The sequence below is a fragment of the Pangasianodon hypophthalmus genome, chromosome 15 (assembly GCF_027358585.1).
Source record: "Pangasianodon hypophthalmus isolate fPanHyp1 chromosome 15, fPanHyp1.pri, whole genome shotgun sequence".
NCBI lineage: Eukaryota > Metazoa > Chordata > Actinopteri > Siluriformes > Pangasiidae > Pangasianodon > Pangasianodon hypophthalmus.
The window spans coordinates 13,704,982-13,727,340 of NC_069724.1; the positions used below are offsets into that span (position 1 = coordinate 13,704,982).

A 22,359-nucleotide genomic window follows, 5' to 3' on the forward strand; every position below is an offset into this window, starting at 1 on the left:
AGAATCCACATGTGAGCGCGTGCGAACATTCGTGTACTCAGGGTTTTTCACGCCGCTGCTTGGAGGAGAAACATGACCGTGTGTGCACACTGGTCCCTGTGTGTGTGTGTGTGTGTGTGTGTGTCTTCAGCTATAGGACCTTTGAGAGAAATTATAAAAAAGGACGGTAAAATTATAAAATATAATTTTATATATATATATATATATATATATATATATATATATATATATATATATATATATATATATATATATATATATATATATGTATATATATATATATATATATATATAATATTTTGTCTACGTATTAATGTTTTATATATAAACATAACACATTAAATACATGGACATAAATACATGGACATATTAAGTCTAAGAGGATTCCCGTTTATTTATTTATTTATTTAATGTTGTTGTATTTTTTATTTTTTTTTACCGTGTTGCATTACTACACACAAATACATCTAGCCTGTAAATGGAACTAGACCCTGAATAACCAAGCAGTATTCTTTTAACATAAAACAGGTCTAATAAGAATCAATTAAACTGAACGATAATAATAATAATAATAATAATAATAATAATAATAATAATAATAATAAATTATACATACATACATATTTCATCTAGGTTACAGCTGAAACAGTTAGAAGGAAACAGTTGGCTAATACAGGGTGTTTATTTTTTCACAACTCACAATTCTCCAAATTTCTGTCAGTGTAGAAATAATAATAATAATAATAACAACAACAACAACAACAACAACAACAACAACAACAACAATAATAATAATAATAATAATAATAATAATAATAAGCAGAAGAGGAAATAGAGGAAGACTGGTGAATTATTTACTGCACTGTTGAGTCAGTCTGGTGCATTCAGCAGATGTGAATGGAAGATGTAGAAGACAGTAGGAAGAGGAAGAGGAAGAGGAAGAGTGATGTGTAAGGCTGCTCTGCTCTGTGTGCTGGCTCTACAGCGGATCCTCAACCAGCTCGCTCAGAGGGGCTTTAGGAACTGCAACAGCGCCACCGTGTGGTGAAATTCAAACCCCTTTTCTATTAGGACACTTTGCTATTTGATGGAGTAAGTAACAATGCCATGTGGGATACTCTCTGTCTGAGCATAATAACGTGATAAAAAGAATTTATTTTCTACAACCTGCCTGTCCATAAAGCAACCACTGTATCTACAGCACACACCAAGCTTCAGAAAGGTACAGTGCTCTGTTTATTGTGAAAAAACCCTCTTTATATCGCCTTGAGTCTGACACACAAGCTGAGCCATTCTCATCACAGCAGTAAGACTGACATGGTAGTGGTGTGTTAGTGTGTGTTGTGCTGGTGCACAGCAGCACTGATGGGATTGGTAAACACCTCAGTGTAACACCTGCCAGCCAAACATATTCAAACAACAACTTCTGCTCCTGCATTGTTCTTACTGCTTCTGCAGCTTTCTGTACTTGTGATTCACACCCTGTAATCATGGATAATCTCACACAGATATCCTAAAAGTTTATGTCTTAATTCACCTTCCTGCTTCAGTGGATAATCTCACCTCAATACTGCAGACTTCACCTCCTAAAAATCATAAAGACTCTCCTGTGCTCATCCCATGACTCAGATTAACAATATCCATCCATCCATTTTCCTCTGGGGAGGAAACCGGAGTACCCAGAGATACTAACAATGTGATCATACCAAACATTTTGCAGCTTGTTTGCTATAGTCATACCGCATACTGTAATAAACATAATCCCACTTTCCAGAGGTTTGTTACAATCCCTTTATTTATAGGCACTATAATAATAAAAAAAATTGAACAACAACAACAGTATCACTGCTCCAGCATCCCTGGTTCCTGAACTCAGGCTACTGTCTGTTTGGAGTTTCACATATTCTCCCCATGATCGTGTGGGTTTCTTCCCAAAAACAGGAAGGTGGATTGGCTGCACTAAATCCATCCCCCCAGGTGTGAATGTGTATATGGTGCCCTGCAGTAGTGCCATCCATGATGTATCCAACCTTGCATCCAGTATTCCTAGGATAAACTCTGGATACACCATGACTCCAGGGTAAAGTTGTCACTGGAGATGAAAGAATGAACAACACTGTAGTTAAAAACTGAGCATTGATGAAGAGCTAAAGGACAACTGGCAAATTAATCTATATAAATCATATACATTCTAATTAGGTGGCCAGTAAGTACACACAGTGTTTAAAAGAATAACCCCAGAACACTCATATCAGAACAATACAACCTATCAAGTCACAACCACATCCACATCTAACTGCAGAGTCGATCACCCAAAAATACAGTCAGGTCTATAAATATTACGGCATTGACAAAGTTATTACAGCTGCCTACTAGAGTATAGTGCAGACTTTCACTTTTGAGGGTATTTATATCCAAATCAAGTGAACAGTGTAGGAATTACATCACTTTATATATGTGAACTGTCATTTTTTTATACTTAGTTGCAGTCAATGACTGCCTGAAGTCTGGGACCACAGACATCACCAGATGTTGGGTTTCTTCCCTGGTGATGCTATGACAGGCCTTAACTGCTGCTGTCTTCAGTTTCTGCTTGTTCTTGGGGTGTTCTGCCTTCAGTTTTTGCCTTCAGCAAGTGAAATGCATGCTCAGTTGGACTCACAACAGGTGAATGACTTGGTCATTGCAGAACATTCAACTTCTTTGCCTTAAAAAAAGTCTTGGCTGCTTTTGAAGTATGCTTCGGGTCATTGTCCATCTGCACTGTGAAGCGCTGCCCAATGAGTTTTGAAGCATTTGGTTGAATCTGAGCAGATAATACAGCCCTGTTCTCTTCAGAATTCATCCTGCTGCTTTCATCAGTAGTCGCATCATCAATAAATACAAGGGAACCAGTTCCACTGGCAGCCACACATGTCCACGCCACTAGATGAGGTGGTGTGTTTTGGATTATGAGCAGTTCCTTGCCTTCTCCATACTCTCCTCTTCTCATCATTCTCATACAAGCTGATATTTGTCTCACCTCTCCTGACCTGGGCATCCTCACCTGGATGTTGTTCGAGAACTGTACAAGCTTTTTACGTGTGTAAACATCTTGTGGTGAAAGCTCTGTATTTTCTCTGGTGAATGCTTCTTTTGATTGTTGACTTTGACACAGACACGCCTACCTTGTGGACGGTGTCCATGGTCTGGCCAACTGTTGTGAAAGGGTTTTTCTTCACCAGGGAAAGAATTCTTCTGTCATTCACCAGTGTGTTCTGTCTTTTTAAGAACGTAGCAAATAGTCGATTTGGCCACATCTAATGTTTTTGCTAAGATAAATAACAGTAACTTTGTCAATGGCCAAATATTTATGGACCTGACTGTATACGTTCAGTGCTGGCCTTTTTTTTTGTGGTCCCTTTCCATTGGTGGATGGGGTAAACAGGATCCTGACAAATTGTGCATAGCAACAGTTGGGCTACAGTTAATCATCCTGTGTCTGGAGTATGGGTTTAAATCACACTAATGCTTGGTGTACATATTGACTTACTGTAGGACAGCAGGCTGGAATTGGACTGGCAGGCCGTAGTTTGTCCATGCATGATTTGGAGACTATAGATTATCTTTTTTCCATGTATAATTTGTGTTGATCATCCAGCAGTAACAGGCACACAGCTGAAATTACATCAACACGTTCGATAAGACCATAGTGCAGGGCTCACATTAGCAACCATGAGGAGTCAGGATAAAGAAGCAACAATCATGTCATGTTGATGAAACATGACATGATTGTTGACTTCTTTTATATATCAATTCCATGGTCATGGAGATGGAGATGGTCAAGTACTGTTTTGGTGTGCACATTGCAGAGCAGCTCAACTGAACCCATAATAGCCGAAAAAAGCACTAGATCTATTTTCAGCAGAGGAAAGCAAACCTTCCATCTTCACCTCATTCAACAAGAGAACCATAGAGAGCATCCTGAGCAGCTGTGTCACTGCTTGATATGGGAACCTCAATGACTCGAACTGTAAAACCCTAAAGCTCACAGTGAAAACAGCAGAGATCTTCAGGGTATCTCTTCCCTCTATTATAGCACTATGCATGACCCCTCCCACCTGTCTCATGGACACTTTACAGCTATCTGGCTGAAGGTACAGGAGCATTCAGGCCAATGTTACTATATTCTGTATCAGCTTCATTCCCGAGGCTGCCCTGTAGAGTTGCTGGGTACTGCACAGTGCCCTATACACCGTGTTTATTTTATTTATTTATGCTGCACTCACTGTTCTTACATGGTTGACCTTTTTGCACTTTATGTGGTCCTTTGAGCCACGGTCTTTCATTGCTGTGTGCTGCAATATGGTCATGAAGAAATATTTTGTTTCATGTAAATGAAATTACATTAAAAAAATAAAATAAAAAAAAAACCCTGATATTCACACCTGAATTCATAGTAATCAAAAGAGAAATTCAACTTGGGAAGCGAATAGAGGAAAGGGTGAACAGGTCGATAGTTTTTCTCTAAATGGAAATTTTATATGGCTCATATTTATTGAATCTTTTAAGTATAAATATGCAGATTTACAAATACACTTTTAGAGAAAGCAATAAATATTAATTTATGTCCCCTGAAAAAAATTCTTTCAAGCAGACTTGCATTCTAATTAAAGCATGTAAGGAAAAACTGGTTGTTTATGAAAAGGTCAACTCAAAGCAATTTGATTTGAAGAATAATGTGAACAGAAAAAAAAAATGATGAAAGCACAAAGTAAACTGTACACAAATTGAAATGCTACTTAATTTTGTGTTTTATTTTTCTTCCAAAAAGTGCAAAATTAAGACATCACTAACCATCAGTTTCATTTGGTTGTTTGTGTTCATACATTATATATGTATTCATCTACACAAATTGACCAAATATCTTAATACTGTCAATCTGACATTAAGAAGCAGCAAAACCCCGTTCAGCATCTTTAGGCTCAATCCCACTTCTACCTGTAGAGGACATCAAAGTGTTCCCACGAACCCAAATGCTACGTCATAACGGTTGATGCTGCTTCAATACTGTTCGGCATATCAAACAACAAAACTCATTTAAAGTATTTTATAAATGTACAGATGTAGACATATAGATAGGTATATGTGCGTACATATGTACACATGTGCACATATATATACGTGAACATATATATGGACACATATATTCGAGGGGCTGTAGCTCATGTACACAAGGATTACATGCTGGTAAGGACAGAGCTGACTTGGAAGCATATATGTCAGAGTCACAGCAGGATGGCATGGCATCAAGCTACATATAAATGACATCCCCACTACAATAAGTCTACCTGTTTCTCAGGTAATTATTTAAAGCTGTGAGGCCCCTTATGGTAGACATGAAAGAAGCTAAGATGGCTCAAAAGCAGCTAACATAGTGCAATAATTCCAACATAATTTGCCAGTGCTTGCCTCTGTTGATAATACAAGCGAAACATCCTGTTTGACCCTGCAGATGTCTGAGCATCCAGATTGAAGTTCTGGGGTTGAGGAATCTGTCAAAATCAGTTCAAAATTTCATATGTACACTAAAATATTTAACTGTAACATTTCTTAATTCTACTTTAGAATTTAGAATTTTCTTATTTAGAATGTTTAAGAAATCTTGAAATAAATGTGGTTCATTTGTAGTGCAATAGAAAGTTATGGACCATTTGAACACTCTGTTTAAAGAAATTATGGCAAATTGTCCCAAAAAAAAAAAAAAAAAAAAAAAATCCAACAAAAAATCCACCCCTATGTGGAATTAAAGTTCAGTTAGAAAGATTAATTTAAAAAACAGATATAATTCACAATCCTGAAAAACTCACCAGCACCCAAAAACGATTCCTTCAATGGATTTATAACAGTCGAAATGTGTGTATAACGTGGAAAAAAGTGGGTGTGTCTTGTTTAGACCATCAACCTCCAGGACTCTTAATAAGTCATCTTATTAGAGGACTTCTCAGGATTGGCACCCTTACAGTGCGACTGTGATAAATCTGAACTGTCACCACTGTGACTGCGACTGTGATAAATCTGAACTGTCAAAACTGAGAAAATCACAGAGCACAGCTCTGCTTAAGGGGATGGAGGGACACTTGAAATGGACTGTGGCGCTTCTTTAGCTCTAGCCTCTTCCATGTTTTCTTTATCCACTTTTGAATCACATTTGCAGGATTCTTCTTGAAATTTGCCACTGTTAACCTCTTGCTCAGATGAACTTTGAAGACTTGATTGGGTTGCAACATTTGGGAAGGCCTCTCCAGCTTGTGTTGCCTCCTCTACGGCCACTAAATCTTGCTGTTCTGCCTGTTCTGCAGTTGCATTGGCTGGTGATGTATTAGGAGGAGCTGGGACAGGAGTGCTGGTGGATGGTGATTGGCTCTTGAGAGGGCCATGGCAAAGGGGGCAGGACTCCTGCACGTAAAGCCACTTTTTCAGGCAGCCTGCATGGAAAAAGTGACCGCAAGGTGTGATGACTGCTGACTTCATGTCCTACACACACAAGAAAAGGAGAAAATAAAATTCAGCATAAGTGGAAAAAGAAGCTGAAACACAACACACCAAGGCAAACACAAACTGGAACACAAAACAGCAAAAGTTCCTTCTATGAAAATTATACTTTGTGATTGTAGAGCTAACACTATCATAATAATGTGCACTACCACTTCATTATCTGTAAACTATGATTGTGTGTGAAACAAAATACATACTGCCATTTATACGACACCACTTCTAGTGCACCACAAACTTGCCCTCAACTGCCAGCTTCTCAGCTTGGACAGATGGAACAGTACTGAAGGTGAACAGGACTCTTGCTAAGTGTTGAATAGTATGGTACATGGTCTAATGAATTATTAAAATATTCCTAATTATGAATAAGAAACGGTGCCATTGACAAACTTGCAAAAATTCCATTTCTTTTTTCTCTCTTTCTCACATAAATGCATGCACACACACAGACACACACAGACACACACAGACACACACAGACACACACACCTGATAGCAAATGGCGCAGATATCATTGTGCTGTTGTAATTGCAGTGCTGAGGCTGTGGGCAAGCTCTGAATCTTGTGTACAGCATCACGACGCAACAGGAAGCTCTGCCAGCCGAGCTGTGCCCGCAGCCACACGTTGTAGTAGGCGTGCAGCAGAATGATGGTGGAACCCATCACACTCCACTGTCCAAAGAGCGTCTCACACACACCATAGGCCACCACAAAGAGTGCCACCACAAACTCCAGGAATCTATAGGTGCCGTTCACAAAATACATGACCTCATCCATGTTCTCAACCGGTGCCTTGCGTAGCTCCTCCACCATGAAGAGCACATAGATCAGCAGCGTGCCCAGCACCTGAGGGAGAGCTGGCGCTTTAGAACTGGCTGTATGTGCATGTGTGTGAACTCTGGTACTTATTTTAAACTTCAAATTGGAGAAGCGTTGATAACAGGTGTTCAAACTTCACATTTACTTTATTTATTTTTGGATAATTGAAAACCTTATACCTAACTGTAAAATGTCTAATTTTTCATACCTCTTGCCTAGATGTAAAACTGACTTGAAATAAAAAATAGTGTGTGCACCTGAAGTGAGGTAAGGATGCTGGAGGAGATGATGATGAGCAGCCAGAAGTCCATATGAAAGAACTGGCAGATCATGTAGACCATGTACGCAGGAAAGATCAGCAGGAACAGACACAGGCTCACTGCTCGGAAATGCTTCCACAGACTCCTATAAGAGACACAGACACAAATACAGTTTACAATAAAAAAAATCCATGACTATGTCAAATAGAACTCTACGCCAAGTCTACTCCTTATTGTTACTAATTTTTATGCCTCAAATACCCTTAAAATATACTTCAACCAGGTAGGAAGCTATTACAAGAAAAAAAAAAACATTTCAGACAATTGGCCTTGTTGTGCTTGACCCTGTTTTGGATCAATTCCAAAATCTAATGAGCTCATCTCCTGGTTACAATGATAATTCCCTATAAATCATATAAACGTTAAACCACTCGATCTGAGATATTGTGCTAGCAAGAATCATGGATGGACAGCATTATATTTTCAGTTTGTCTGTGCGTCCATCCATCCATGATTCTTGATAGCACAATATCTCAGGACGTGTGGTTGATGCACCTAGTGGCGTAGGCATAAAAAAAAAAGTATCATCCATCTGAGTATTGTGCTTTTTCCTCCCCAATTCATTTTAGTTTTAAGTCATGATTATTGATTATTCATATTTTTTAAATACAAGAAGCATTTAGTTAATTAAACTGGAAAAAGCCCCACAAAGCAGTGAAACCAGATGTATAGCTATCTAGTTATGTAGCCAGGTGTTCTCTGGCTGTAGCATGCCTAGCATGGAAAACCAAAAATCTACAATGAATGTAACCCATATTTTCCCGCTATAATATTTAGTTTGCACTGGCATTTTGGCACAGTAACAGGACAGTAACAGTCATATAATATGCAAATTAGGATGATTATGAGGAGACTCTGTTAATGTGTGTGCTCTTATGTAAGACAAGATGCTCACTTGTCCCTGGAAGCCCCCAGTGCCAGCACTATGGGGTCAGCAATCTCCAGCATGGACTGCAAAATAGAGGCCACAACGATAAAGAGGATGATGCTCAGGAGAAAGGCCCGGTGGATTACCTGCAGCTCAATTAGCCCTGTCTGAACAGACAGAATCAGCAAAGTGATTCCTTCTGTCATTCCCCTGAGAAAAGAGAGGGAGAGAATCAATAACCTGTACAGCACCAACAGTCGTCTACATACATTTTATAACAACAAAATATATCAATTGCTTATTCATGTTACTAAATAAATAGACTTCAAATTATTACGCCATTATTAAGATATCACACTCTTTATATCTGAGATCATGCACATACTAAAAAAAAAGCCTTGGAGTGATTTACCACAGGTGGAGGAAAAACTTACCTGTGCATGGCATTGTCATTCATGAAGGCTCGGTAACCTTGTAGGTAGAACTTGCAGAGTGTGAGGACGCCCAGCGCCACAAAAGACACGGTGAAGACCAGCCCCAACAGTGAGTATGGAGAACAGCAGCACTCTGCGATGCTGCACACACATACAACAGTGATTTACATCCACAGTCCACAAAAACAACCCTTACAATTTCCTGGGTCTTAGCGTGTGATTTATCTGAATGACTTTATTAACTCATCACTATATACATCTTCATATACTTTTTCTAGGCACTGTTGATATCAAGACCTGCCTCAGGTGATATGATCACAACAGACAGCTGAGACAGATAGCCTTTCACATCTGGCCACTTTTGATTGCATTCCATGTTGCCAGATCAGCCAAAAGCAACCAAATATCACTTCAAAATCACCCTCCCCAAAATAGCCCAATACCAAAGCTATAAACAAGATATAACAAGAGTTTTATTGTTAAAGTATTTGAAGTGTTAACTCTTTTACACATCTGTTGTATGTGTTTTGAATGAATCTCTCAAAGTAAAACCTGCCTCTTTAAGCTGTGGAGATATCACATTTTGTAAGCTACTTTTCAATAACCTGACCAAACAGCAGAGGGTTCAGAGGGTTAAAACAACCCAAAGTGGCAATGGAAAATGCAGTATTGTTAGAATGTGAGTAAAGAACCCTTTCAATTCCAAATTCAGGTTGTTTCCTGGGACCAATTCGGATGTTTAGTGGTAAGTCTGGTAAATGTCTTAAGTATCCAGTAAGATTTGCTTTTAACAAAAACACTCTTTGCTGTTCAATAGACATAATTATTTAACTTGCAACATTGTGGACATGACCTGAGCCACTTTCTCTACATCAACACAAAGGGTGCTGGCAAAACCTTTGCTGTATAAAAATGGCTAAAGTTGGGCTCCCATGTGGGACAACAGAAAAGCATTTATCCTAAGCATTTATCCCATAAATGCCACAGCCATCTGTGACCATGAGTCCAAAGGAACATAACTGGCCGTGCTCTCTGGGTGGGGAGGTGCGTTACTCTCTCACCTGTCAATCAGAGCAGTACTAACCAATTGTGGGTGTGTCTGAGCTCATGAATGTGGAAAAGGGCAAACAGCACTTTCCACCTTAGTGTGTTCAGCTGTCCTATGATGCCATGTGAGCAGCAGTTTGAAAACATGATTGGCTGGCTTCATGTGTCTCTGAGGAAGCATGTGCTAGCCTGCCCCGTCCCTGGTTGGTAGCTTTCACATGTTAAGGGAGAACTAAAAGTGGGTGGGAATTAGCAAATAACCAAATTGGGGAGACAATTTGGTAGAAATAACAAAGGATAATGTGAACACATTCTAAGCTGTCTTCGCTTTCAGACCTGGTAAGGAAGAGGAAGAGCAATCTCTCGCGTGAGGGAGGTTGGTCCCGCGTGCTGAAGTATGTGTAGATCTGCAGCGTGAAGAGCACCAACCAGAAGCACATGAAGAGCACGGGCAAGACGAGCTGATTCCACAGAGACATACCCAGAGCCAGCAGCCCATACACCTCCACCACCTAGAGTGTCAGAGAGAGAGAGAGAGAGAGAGAGAAGGAGAGGGAGAGAGACAGAGGGAGAGTGTGAGTAAGTGAGTGAGAGTACAAGTGAGAGAGACAACATAGTTAGAAACAAATTTGGTGACAACTCCTTGACATGGAAATGGAATTCTTCAGTTTTTTTTTTAATCATTGTATGTCTATACACTCACCATCCACTTTAATAGGAACACCTGTCAACCTGCTCATTTATGCCACAATCCAATCAGCCAATCGTGGCATCAGCACAATACATAAAATCATGCAGATACAGGAAAAGAGCTTCAGTTAGTGCTCACATCACACATCAGAATCTCAGTGATCTGTGTGACTTTAACCATGGTATGGATGTTGGTGCCAGATGGGCTGGTTTGAGTATTTCAGAAACTGCTGATCTCCTGGAATTTCCACACACAACAGTCTCTAGAGTTTACACAGAATGATGTGAAAAACAAAAAAAAAAAAACATTGAGTGAGCGACAGTTCTATGCATGGAAACACACTGTTGATAAGAGAGGTCAGAGGAAAATGGCCAGATTGGTTTGAGCTGCCAGGAAGAATATAGTAACTCATATAATCACGCTTTACAACTGTGGTGAGCAGAAAAGTATCCCAGCATGCACAAAATGTCAGCAGATGACACATCAGGTTCCCCTCCTGTCAGCCAAGAAAAAGAATCTCTCTCATCAACAAGGTGTTTCAGCCTGCAAACCTTCCGCTCACAGGAAGCTGTTGTGTGTGAAAATCCCAGGAGATCAGCAGTTTCTGAAATACTCAAACCAGCCCATCTGGTACTAACAACCATACCACGGTTAAAGTCACAGAGACCACATTTTTCCCCCATTCTGATGTTTGATGTGAACATTAACTGTAGCTCTTTTCCTGGATCTGCACGATTTTCACGCATTGTGCTGCTGCCACATGATTAGAGAACTGCATGAATGTGCAAGTGTACAGGTGTTCCTAATAAAGTGAACAGTGAGTGTATATTTAAAACGCACAAAACAATACAGATTTTACAGGACAAGAAAGTAACAGACTACTACAGAAGATTTTAGTAGGATATGTATCCTAGAGTATCTTGTACCTGTGCAAGCTCCCGGTAGGCATTCTTGGCCAAGTTGTAGGGTACCAGCAGGTTAGATGCAAGGAAGTAGATCACTTCAAGCCCAGTGAAGATCATGGCAAAGCGGTTAATGAAGACAACGGTTTCCAAAGGGACAAGGCACAGACGGGCCACCAGGGGGAGAAGGTGAGCCGAGAACAGCCAGATCTGTTTCGTCTGCATCACACAAGAGCACAGTGTACACACCACCAGTTGACCTGTTAAAAATAAATAAATAAATAAATAAATAAATAAAAACACAGTCTTTACAGTTCCCACTGACACTTGGGTATAACCTGGAGAGGACACACAGATGCAAGACTCCACACAAGATTACTTGAGATACTATGTGTTTGCCATGAAACTTGAACAGACTCCATCTGCATCCACTACACATGCAAACATACACTGCCAACTTGCATAACACATGCCATCACTTTATAATGAGGACCGAGGAAATGCTCATCAGAGAGCAAACAGCCAGAGGAAAAAGACAAGTCAACCACTTCTTACTTCATCATCACAAAATGACATATTAGAGCAAATATGTTCAGTTTATGCAAGAAAGTGGTAAGAATATAAAACACCATAATTTAACTTAAAACAATAATATACTGATCTGAACTAATAATGAAACCTGCAAGTCAAAGTAGATAGCTGTTACCTTCAAGGGACATGAGATGTCAGACAGGAACGAATTAAACACATTCCATATGAGGATTTACAGACCAAGCTGCACAAATCTAGTATAACTACATAAACTTCAGGGTTGCTTTTGTCGAAGACAAAAATATTCAGATGCCTTCACTTTTTTTTTTTTACAAAAAACATGTATTTAGATATGCTTGCAAATTTATTAAAAACCAAAAACTGAAATATCTCATTTAGATACTTATTCAGACCCTTGGCTAAGACACTCCAAAATGAGCTCAGGTGCATCCAGTTTGCTTTGATTATTTTGAGATGTCTCTAGAACATGACTGGAGTCCACCTGTGGCATGTTCAACTGACTGAACACCTGTATGGATAAGGTCCCATTTGAAATAAATTATTGTTTATCATCATTTATCTGAAAACCCATACAATAAAGACATTACACTGTCTTCCTTCCTAATCTCCTGAATGCATACATTAAACCAGAGACCCCTAACCAAAGATCCACTGAGGTGACATTGCCGACATATTCCAACATGTTTCCCATGAACAAGACTATGAGACAATTCCTCCTCCCTTTCAGACAGCTCACTGACTTGCACTTGGCTTTTTGTTCACAGGCCCTCTGTTCAGAGTGAAATTTAGGCTCCTTCCTCTCAGGTTTTGTGTATCATTGTGGTTAACCTTTACAGTCAGGGATGGGAATTGAAAGTAAGTCATTTGAAACCCATCACTACAATAACTCCCACCTAGAATGGTGAGAAAACAGAAGCACAACAAATGCCCCAGGGAAGACAATAACCATACTGACTGAGAGCACTGAAGATACTAAAGGTGAACCACTTGTTTATTTGGAGCCTGGTGGAGCAAGAATTGATTACTTACCAATTAGAGCTGTGGTGAATCGGTTCATGGAGAGTGGATCCAGGTACAGAGGACCTTCATAGCCAGAGTCCAGCTCACTACGAACATAATCCCTGCAAAGAACATGAGTAACATTTAGCATACTGTACATCTCTACCCTTAGACTCAGTAGAATAGTAGGCAAGGAAGATGTTAGGGATGGGGATGTGCTGAAATTTCAGGGGGGAACAAACAAAAAGGCAAAGTCGATTTTTTTTTTCCTTTATTATGCCCTAGTTTTTACACTGCTCGTATTTAACAGTAACTTGTTCCAAACTGCCATGTGAGCCTGATCATTGTAATTTGTCAAAGTTGCGGACCCTGTTTATGATCAACTACAGCACGTTTAAAATGCAATCTGAACTGGAAATAGCATAAATTATTTTTTTCTTCATAATCAAGTAGTTGTTCAAATAATTTAAATAAATATAAATCAAAATAAATTCATACAATTTTCTATATGTAAAAATCATTTTCAGTTTCTCGTGGGGGCACTCGTGGGGGCACTCGTGGGGGCACTCGTGGGGGCACTCGTGGGGGCACTCGTGGCCTAATGGTTAGAGAGTTGGACTTGTAACCCTAAGGTCGTGGGTTTGAGTCTTAGGTCCGGCAGGGATTGTAAGTGGGGGGAGTGAATGACCAGCGCTCTCTTCCACCCTCAAAACCACGACTGAGGTGAGACCCTTGAGCAAGGCACCGAACCCCCAACTGCTCCCCGGGTGTGTGCTGCCCACTGCTCCGTGTGTGTGTTCACTATTGTGTGTGTGCACTTGGATGGGTTAAATGCAGAGCACAAATTCCGAGTATGGGTCACCATACTTGGCCACACTTCACTAATTTTGGACAAGAATTTTCAGTTTTGTGCAGGTAGGAAACTCACTGTTAGCACCAATTTGTATTATTTATTTTCCCTATTTATTGCTACTTCAGAAGACCAGATCTCAGCGTTATCCAATGTGAATTACTGCCAGTTTTGTAGCACACATCCAGCACTAGTGGTGTGTCACTGCATGTGGACACACCTGGAGAGCTGGTGTCCAGCAAATAGCAGCAGAGCGGTGAGCACATACAGGTAGAGGCGCACCAAATGCTGCCGTGGCAGAGTCAGCAACACCAGGCTGAGGATGTAGCCTGTGGAGAGAGGAAAAAAACAAAAACACTGATAAACGTATCATTAAAAGCTATACGGGTTTAGGCAGTTCTAGACAGTCTAACTCAGAGTGAGCCAGTTTTTCCCCCAGTGTTTGTTTTTGACTTCAGCTACAGGCAGCATTTTGTAGCTGTGTATTTGCTGTTGAAATTCCCCTTTTACAGTTATTACTTGGCACACTGTATGAGATGTTCCCATTAGGAATTCTATTCCAGACTGTGTGATAATCTGTCAGATTATATAATGGTGATAGTTACTACATTCTGTCATATTAGCTGCACACCCATGCAGCACAGGTTTGTTAATACTGAAGACATCCAAACTATGAATTTGGAATTATGTAGTAAACAAAAACGTGTTAAATAACCCAGAATATGTTTTATATTTTCGATTCTTCAAAGTAGCCACCTTTTGCCTTGATGACAGCTTTGCACACTCTTGGCATTCTCTCAGTCAGCCTCATCAGGTAGTCACCTGAAATGGTTTTCCAACAATCTTGAAGGAGTTCCCAGAGGTGTTGAGTACTTGCTGGCTGCTTTTCCTTCACTCTCCGGTCCAACTCATTCCAAACCATCTCAACTGGATTTAGATCAGGTGCTTGTGGAGGCCAGGTCATCTGATGTAGCACTCCATCACTCTCCTTCTTGGACAAATAGCTCTTACATAACCTAGAGGTGTATTTGGGGTCATTGTCCTGTTGGAAAACAAATGATGGCCCCACTAAGTGCAAACCAGATGGGATGGCATGTCTCTGCAAAATGCTGTGGTAGCCATGCTGGTTAAGTGTGCCCTCAGTTTTGACTAAATCACCAACAGGGTCACCAGCAAAGCACCCCCCACCCCATTACACCTCCTCCTCCATGCTTCACAGTGGGAACCACACCTTCAGAAACCATCCGTTTACCCTCTCTACGTCTAACAGACATGGCAGTTAGAACCAAAAGTCTCAAATTTGGACTCATCAGACCAAAGGACAGTTTTCCACTGATCTAATGTCCATTCCTTGTGTTTCTTTGCCCAAGCAAGCCTCTTCTGCTTGTTGCTCTTCCAAAGTACTGGTTTCTTTGCCGCAAACCGACCATGAAGGCCTGACTCACACGGTCTCCTCCGAACAGTGGATGTTGAAATATGTCTGCCACTTGAACTCCGAGAAGCATTTATGTGGGCTGTAATCTGAGGTGCTATAAATCAGCAGTTTCTGAGGCTGGTAATTCTAATAAACGTATCTTCTGCAGCAGAGGTAGCTCTTGGTCTTCCTTTCCTGGGACGGTCCTCACGAGAGCCAGTTTCATCATAGTGTTTGATAGTTTTGGCGACTGCACTTGGGGATACATTCAAAGTTCTTGAGATTTTTCGGATTGACTGACCTTCAATGATGGACTGTCTTTTCTCTTTACTTAACTGAGTGTTTCTTGCCATAATATGGATTTGACTCTGTACCCTCCCTTCCTCAGCACAAGACAACTGATGGTCTAAAGCACAAAAAACTTAAGTCACAAATTAACTCTTGACAAGGGACACCTATGAATTGAAAACCATTCCAGGTGACTACCTCATGAATCTGATGAGAGAATGCCATGAGTGTGCCAAGCTGTCATCAAAGCTAAATGTAGCTACTTTGGACAATCTAAAATATAAAACATAATCTGGGTTGTTTAACACTTTTTTTGTTCACTACATAATTCCATACGTGTTCTTTCATAGTTTGGATGTTTTCAGTATTAATGTACAATGTTGAAAATAATAAAAATAAAGAAAAATCACTGAAGGAGGTGGTGTCCACACTTTTGACTGGCACTGTATACAAAATTAAATGTGCGAGGAGATAAACAAATAATTAAGATAAATAAAATAAATGGTTGGGAAAATGCAAAAATGTTAAAGGAAATGCTCAACTGAATGTAGACATTTTTTCCCTTAATCGTTCATTTATTTCTGAATGTAGTTGTGAAATAAACAAAAAGCTACATTTGACGTAGATGTAGATACATTTGTCCTCGAAAAGTTGGAATAGGCTGCTCTCTTTATGAGACATACAAATATACTATGAGGTGTGTTTGTATTTGGCAGTGACATAGTCACAGTCGACGGCCAAGAAGGAAAATGTGCTGAACAGACGATTGTGCTGATGCTTGCGTTTAATAGCAACAGCAAAATCGGCCCAAATATCATACAGTGTAAAGCTTAAGAACGTTGGTCTTTGGGATCTGGTGCTGTGAAACAGGGCTCGACACACTTTAGGGAAAAGACATCACCACATGTTAGGACCAGTAAAGAAACCAGATGTTTACTCAAGATAAGATGTTTACTCAAGTAAACCAGCTTTCTCAGTAATGCTCTGGGGCGAGATCCACCCTTTTTTTCTTACAAAATGCTGCAGAATTCAGAAAGCAAGCCAAAGGATTGTGCTACAGCATTGGCAAGGAATTTATTTCACTGCTCAGTCCAATAAAAAAAAATTAAATGACATATGTACTGCAGGGGTGTGCACAGCGCAGCGAAACTTCTGTACTTTTTTTAATCTAAAACGGTTCAACTCCAGAACTTTAAATGCTCTCGGTTCTTCGGGTTATAGATGTAAATATTATTACTCTTGGGTACATGTCTTCAACTTTCCCTGTAAATTTTAACATGAATGCTTAAAAACTGATGTTAATCTACAGTCTGACCACAAAGGTAAACAAACATTTACCAAGTGCAATCATTAAAAATACACACGAGCACAGGAAGCACGGAGCAGCGCTCAATCTATTACTAAATTACAGAAATGACTAGTTTAAAACCTTTTTTGTATTGCATCCACCGTTTATTTTTCCATTTTGTTAACTTGTAAAGCATCATTTTTTTTTTTTTTTTTTTTAAGTATCATATTAGTATCAACCATCAATACTAAAGTTGGTATCAGTATCAAAGTCAAAATTATGGTATCATAACAACCATAATGCAATGCAGGCCAAGTGATTTCAACTGTTGCTACAACCTTCAACAATAAAGTATTTTTTTATTACTACACCAATATCTTTTTACTGCGGTTGAAAGTCCAGTGTCTCATAATGCCGTGGCCATGAAGAGGCAAACAGCAACAAATTGGGGACGTGAGCTCAGAACCAAGCTCCTGATGAAGCAGTTTGTGTTAGAACCATCTGCCAGTTTTACCATTTTGTATACCAGCTTCATACTTCAAACTTAATAAGCGGCATACAACTTGCATACACAACTGTACAATTCTGAAATGCTAACAAATTTTGCACATGTGATAAACAAGCAATACTAATACGGAAAATCTGAGCCCGGATGCTGGAATCTATTGTCCACAGAAACCAGTACAAAATAAAAGCTCTGTATTCATTTTTGGATAATGTGTCTTCTTCCTAAACTGTTTAGCTTATCAGATAATCTACTTGGACGGCATTCTGTGCTCATGGAATCGTTTGCGTCTGCCGGTTTTCCATTCCAAATCAGCAAAGTGGTGCACTGAGATGCTTGTTTACGTAACTTAATATAAAAAGTCCACGTTGAAGGTGCATCAGCAAAAAGGAGGAAAGTTTAGCTGATTTTTTTTCACCAGTCTTGGACCAGCTAGATATCCCTAAATATAATCTCTAACAATATCATCATCATAACTGGACTGGAAAGTATTCTAATGAACTTTTCTCAGGCTTCTTCCCTAGGTTAAACTTGATTATCATCGTGAGGAGCGAGAGAGAGACCGAGTGAGGAAAAAAGAAATCTAGTTCTTGCTCTACCATACAGCAGCTACCTCAGCTCAGAATACAGTAGTGTTAACGCTTAATATGCTTAATACGTATATGAAGTATAAGAGAATTTATGCTCCACTGCCCCCTTGTGTACTCACCCCACTGTTTCCCATTACCCGCTTCCTGCATGCTTCTTATTTCTACTGCACTTTATTTATATCCTGTCAACACTGTGCACGTCATACATGTATCATGCGTCTTGCCGAAACGTTATTTCATCTCAGTGTGTACTGCACATATAGCTGTGATGACAAAGATCTACTTGATGACACACTTAAATCATTTTAATGACTAGTTCAAGCTCGTCTTGTGACTAAAAGAAAAATACTGATCCTGTGTCTCCACGGGCCCATTACAGGAGACCTCGAGCCAGGAAACACACGAACAAACATTTTAACAACTGGAAGCTTATATAATAATATAGCTAGCACTATATAAATTACTAGAAAATTATATTAATACCTAGTTTAAACTGTTTTGTGTATCACATCTAGTGTTTATTTTATATTTTTGTTCTTTGATCCAAATATCCAGAACACATGGCATTTCCACAGCATTTCAGCTCTGTCCCTCGGCTCAGTTTGCACCTCATTTTAGTAACTCATGTCTAGAAAAATGTCACCAATAACACAAAAATATGGCATGTTTGGTCCATTCAGGATCGAATCACTTTCTCACAGCAATCAAACTGTGATAGAGTTCAACTGGAACTAGACAGAGATCACCTCGGTCAGATGGTCTTGGTCCAGGTGTCTCGGTCTGTTCTGACCTGCTCCAAACAGGAAATCACACCCGAGCTTGATTCAAACAGTCTAAACGCTGCACATGTAAAAGCACCCTAAACAGATGGAGCTTAATTATCTAAATTGTAAACTGTTTTTGTAAAAAATTTTTACAATCTAAATTGTAAACTGCAATTAACCAAGAAATTGGAGGAAAGATAAATTTGTCCCAAAATAAATAAGTCCATAATTAAAACATCCTCAGTATGTCCCACTACATACCTACATAATGCAGGTACAAAGCCAGGTACTTGTACTGAAAGATGGGGTTGTTGTTCAGGCTGCTCCTCTGGATCTTCTGGAAAAAAGAGCTGACATCCCAGCGGTACAGCACCTCCAGCAGCATGATGCTGGGCACCCGGAGGCCCACGTTCAGCACGGCCTCCACACGCTCCCACACCGCCATGGCCACCAGCTTGAGGAGAAAGCGAGAGAGATTTTTTTGGATTTGAACAATACTTTATCAAAACCATTTTTCTTTCATACAAGTTCTTTACATTATTTTCACATCTTTATCCACGGCCATTTACAAAAGTTATTTCTCCATAATTTAGAGAGAATAAAACAGCTTTCAAGTCCCATATACTTTTAAATGTTTCCACATCCTTCATTTTAATATAGTATTTATATTCCATCATTATCCTTTCTTTGACCAAACACTTGAATACTGGCAAACAATCACAGTTGAAAACTCCTTCTATTTTTTTTCTTTCTACTGAAATAAATGGCCAACTTTGCCTGTCCAAAGAGAAAGAGAAAGAGAAAGAACAACTGAAGTGTCAAAGAATATTACTGCTTTATTTATCATCATCTGCTGAAAGAGCTGTAGCCAAACACACAAGCCTCAAAATGCGGACTAAACCTAAGTAAAATGCTGTTCTTCTTTCGGCTGCTCCCGTTTGGGGTTACCACAGCGGATCACTAATCCGCATATTTTGATTCAGCACAGTTTTTACGCCAGATGCCCTTCCTGACACAAACCTCCCCAATTTTATCCGGGTTTGGGACCGGCACTGGGAGAGCACTGTCGTATTGGTTCCCTGGCTGGGAATTGAACCCATGCCGAGGCGGGTGACAGCGTCCAGGCCTAACCACTAGTCCTCTGAGGACCCTATAGGGCCACAAAATACCAAGCCAATATTAAAGAATTTGTGCCAGTGAAGGCCAACTGAGGACAGCCTCTCATTACGTTGCTTCTTTCGTGAGAAATGGCATTTGAAAACATTACAAAGGCCAACAGATAGCATGCATGTTCATTCCACACCTGAATTAAACGAAATAACTCTTCACAGAAAGAGGTCACAAAAGTCTGCATTCATAATTAACAAAAACTGGACAAAAAATTAAATGCCAAAAAAAAAAAAAAACAGTATATTCAATGTGTGTAGAGCATAAAGCACTGAAGGAATATGCAGAAGTGGCCCAGCTTATTAATAAGGGCTCATAAATAAACAGTTTCTCAGTAAGACACAAGCTATATTTTAATCTGATTAACCCACCCAAACAGAAACAGTTAGAACACCACACTGAAGCCACAATAGGAAATAAAAGCCTGAAGTCAATGTAAAACAGGAAGAGAATTAATGTTTCGAGCGAGTCAGAATGAAGGATCTGCTGGTCCACTACAGGACACGGCTCATAAGACAGATAAACTTCTAATTCACTTTTAAAATCACTGATATTTGAAGTAAACAGCAGTTTAAAATGCAGTGCCCAGGAACACAGTTTAATGCCTCTAATGCCTCAGTGACAAGATCATAAACAGCACAATGAATTTATTATAAAATGTCATGTCACTCTGGGTTCTTTTCACTTCATACTGCTTCATAGGCAAGAATTGTAGACTAATATTTATTGTTTATTAGTTATGAGGTTGCTTTTTGTGGTGGGTTTGAGCCAGCACACAGATCTATCCTGAGACACCATGTTAACCATGTATACAGACTAACACTACTCACCCCTCAAACCACACACAAACTGTTTACCTGCCATTTGCATTCACTGCATTTTATTTTTAGTCATTAACACACTATTAAGAAGATGTGGTTTAAAGTTTCTAAGAAGTGCAGCCCTGTGTCCGTTTCCACAGTTCACCAACCACAGCTATCATGACCTATAGTAACCCCACAAACTCAGAACTGATCCCCTAAACAAAGCATGCCGGAAGTGTTTATAAGAAACTGAACAGAAACAAACTCAGTGCAGAAGAAACAAGGCAGGGAATAGCATTATAAGCTGATAGTTGTAAACAGGGCACAAGCTTGAGGAGTAGCGGTTTAACGAAGCTGCCCTGAGGCAGGATAATAACAGCTAGCTTAGCAGCTCGGTATCTATGACGAGCGTCACAAATGTTTCTTAATTCTCACTTCAATAAACGTAAAGTGTAACATATACCGTTATATACTAGCCTGAGAATCACTGGAAGTTCAAACAGCTCAAAATTTTCTAAGTCGCTTCCTAGTTCGGCTTGTGTTTATAATTGCGAGCACCGTGGCCGTTAGCTTAGCGGCTAACCCCAGCCCAGTTAGCAGCGTTTCAGATGCCAAGATGTTCCGCCGCTCACAAAAACACTGCCAGCGATAGTACTTACATAATATCAGTTTACTCTATCACTGTTCAGTACAGTCTTCTTGTATGTCTCCGTACAGACATACACCATTTTAACTCGGTTTATTAAATGTTAACGGTCTGTTATAGCCAAAGTTTTTTTTCCAGGAGACGATAAACTGTATCGAGTCTCACTTATACCATCTGGCAGCCATTACAGAAGTTCCTTTGCACTGCGCATGCTCCTGGCCCAAGCCGAGGGAGGAACAACGGAAAGGCAAAGTGCGGGAAAAAAGTATTTAAAAAATAAATAAATAAAAAAAGCCACGAGATGATACTTAAAGCGCGTCCAAGCAAGATTAAATAAAACAAAATTTCATATATATATATAATTTTGTTTTATTTAATCTTAATATATATATATAGATTATAAACACCGCAGAAAATAAAATGTTTGGATTTTCTTTGTCTTATTTTGTCCTTTCTATTTTAGTTATGGCCATGAAATAACAATTTGATAAATAAAATCAGATGACAATAAGAATTTAAATTTAGTATTATATTTGGCACAAATGTCTAGTGCTTGTATGGAAAATGATATTTTATTTTTTCATTTTGGCAAGATCTTTATGATGTGGGAATTTTTTTTAAATTTTTATTTATTTTTAGTGGAGTTATCTCCGGAGGACATGGTGGCTTAGAGGTTAGCACTGTTGCCTTGTACCTCTGGGGTTGAGGGTTTGATTGCTCTGGGTATTCTGGTTTCCTCCCCTAGTCCAAAGACAGGCACTGTAGGCTGACTGGCATCTCTAAATTCCATAGTGTGTGAATGTGTGTGTGATTGTGCCCTGTGATGGGTTGGCACCCCGTCAAGGTTGTGCCCCTGCCTTGTGTCCAGGCTTCCCGTG

At 39.6% G+C, this 22,359-nt stretch overlaps 1 protein-coding gene across 1 annotated transcript; it reads right to left on the reverse strand.

Annotated features, from left to right (window-relative positions):
• Positions 1 to 4,769: 4,769 nt before the first annotated feature.
• rnf145b (ring finger protein 145b) lies at positions 4,770 to 21,704 on the reverse strand. Its single transcript, XM_026941188.3, has 11 exons — positions 21,495 to 21,704; positions 19,127 to 19,319; positions 14,237 to 14,345; positions 13,197 to 13,288; positions 11,640 to 11,875; positions 10,359 to 10,534; positions 8,976 to 9,116; positions 8,569 to 8,751; positions 7,611 to 7,758; positions 7,024 to 7,380; positions 4,770 to 6,516 (listed from the first exon to the last, which is right to left on the reverse strand). Exons 2-11 carry the CDS (start codon positions 19,308 to 19,310, stop codon positions 6,100 to 6,102), a joined length of 2,043 nt encoding a protein of 680 aa, XP_026796989.1. The 5' UTR covers positions 19,311 to 19,319; positions 21,495 to 21,704; the 3' UTR covers positions 4,770 to 6,099.
• Positions 21,705 to 22,359: the final 655 nt, after the last annotated feature.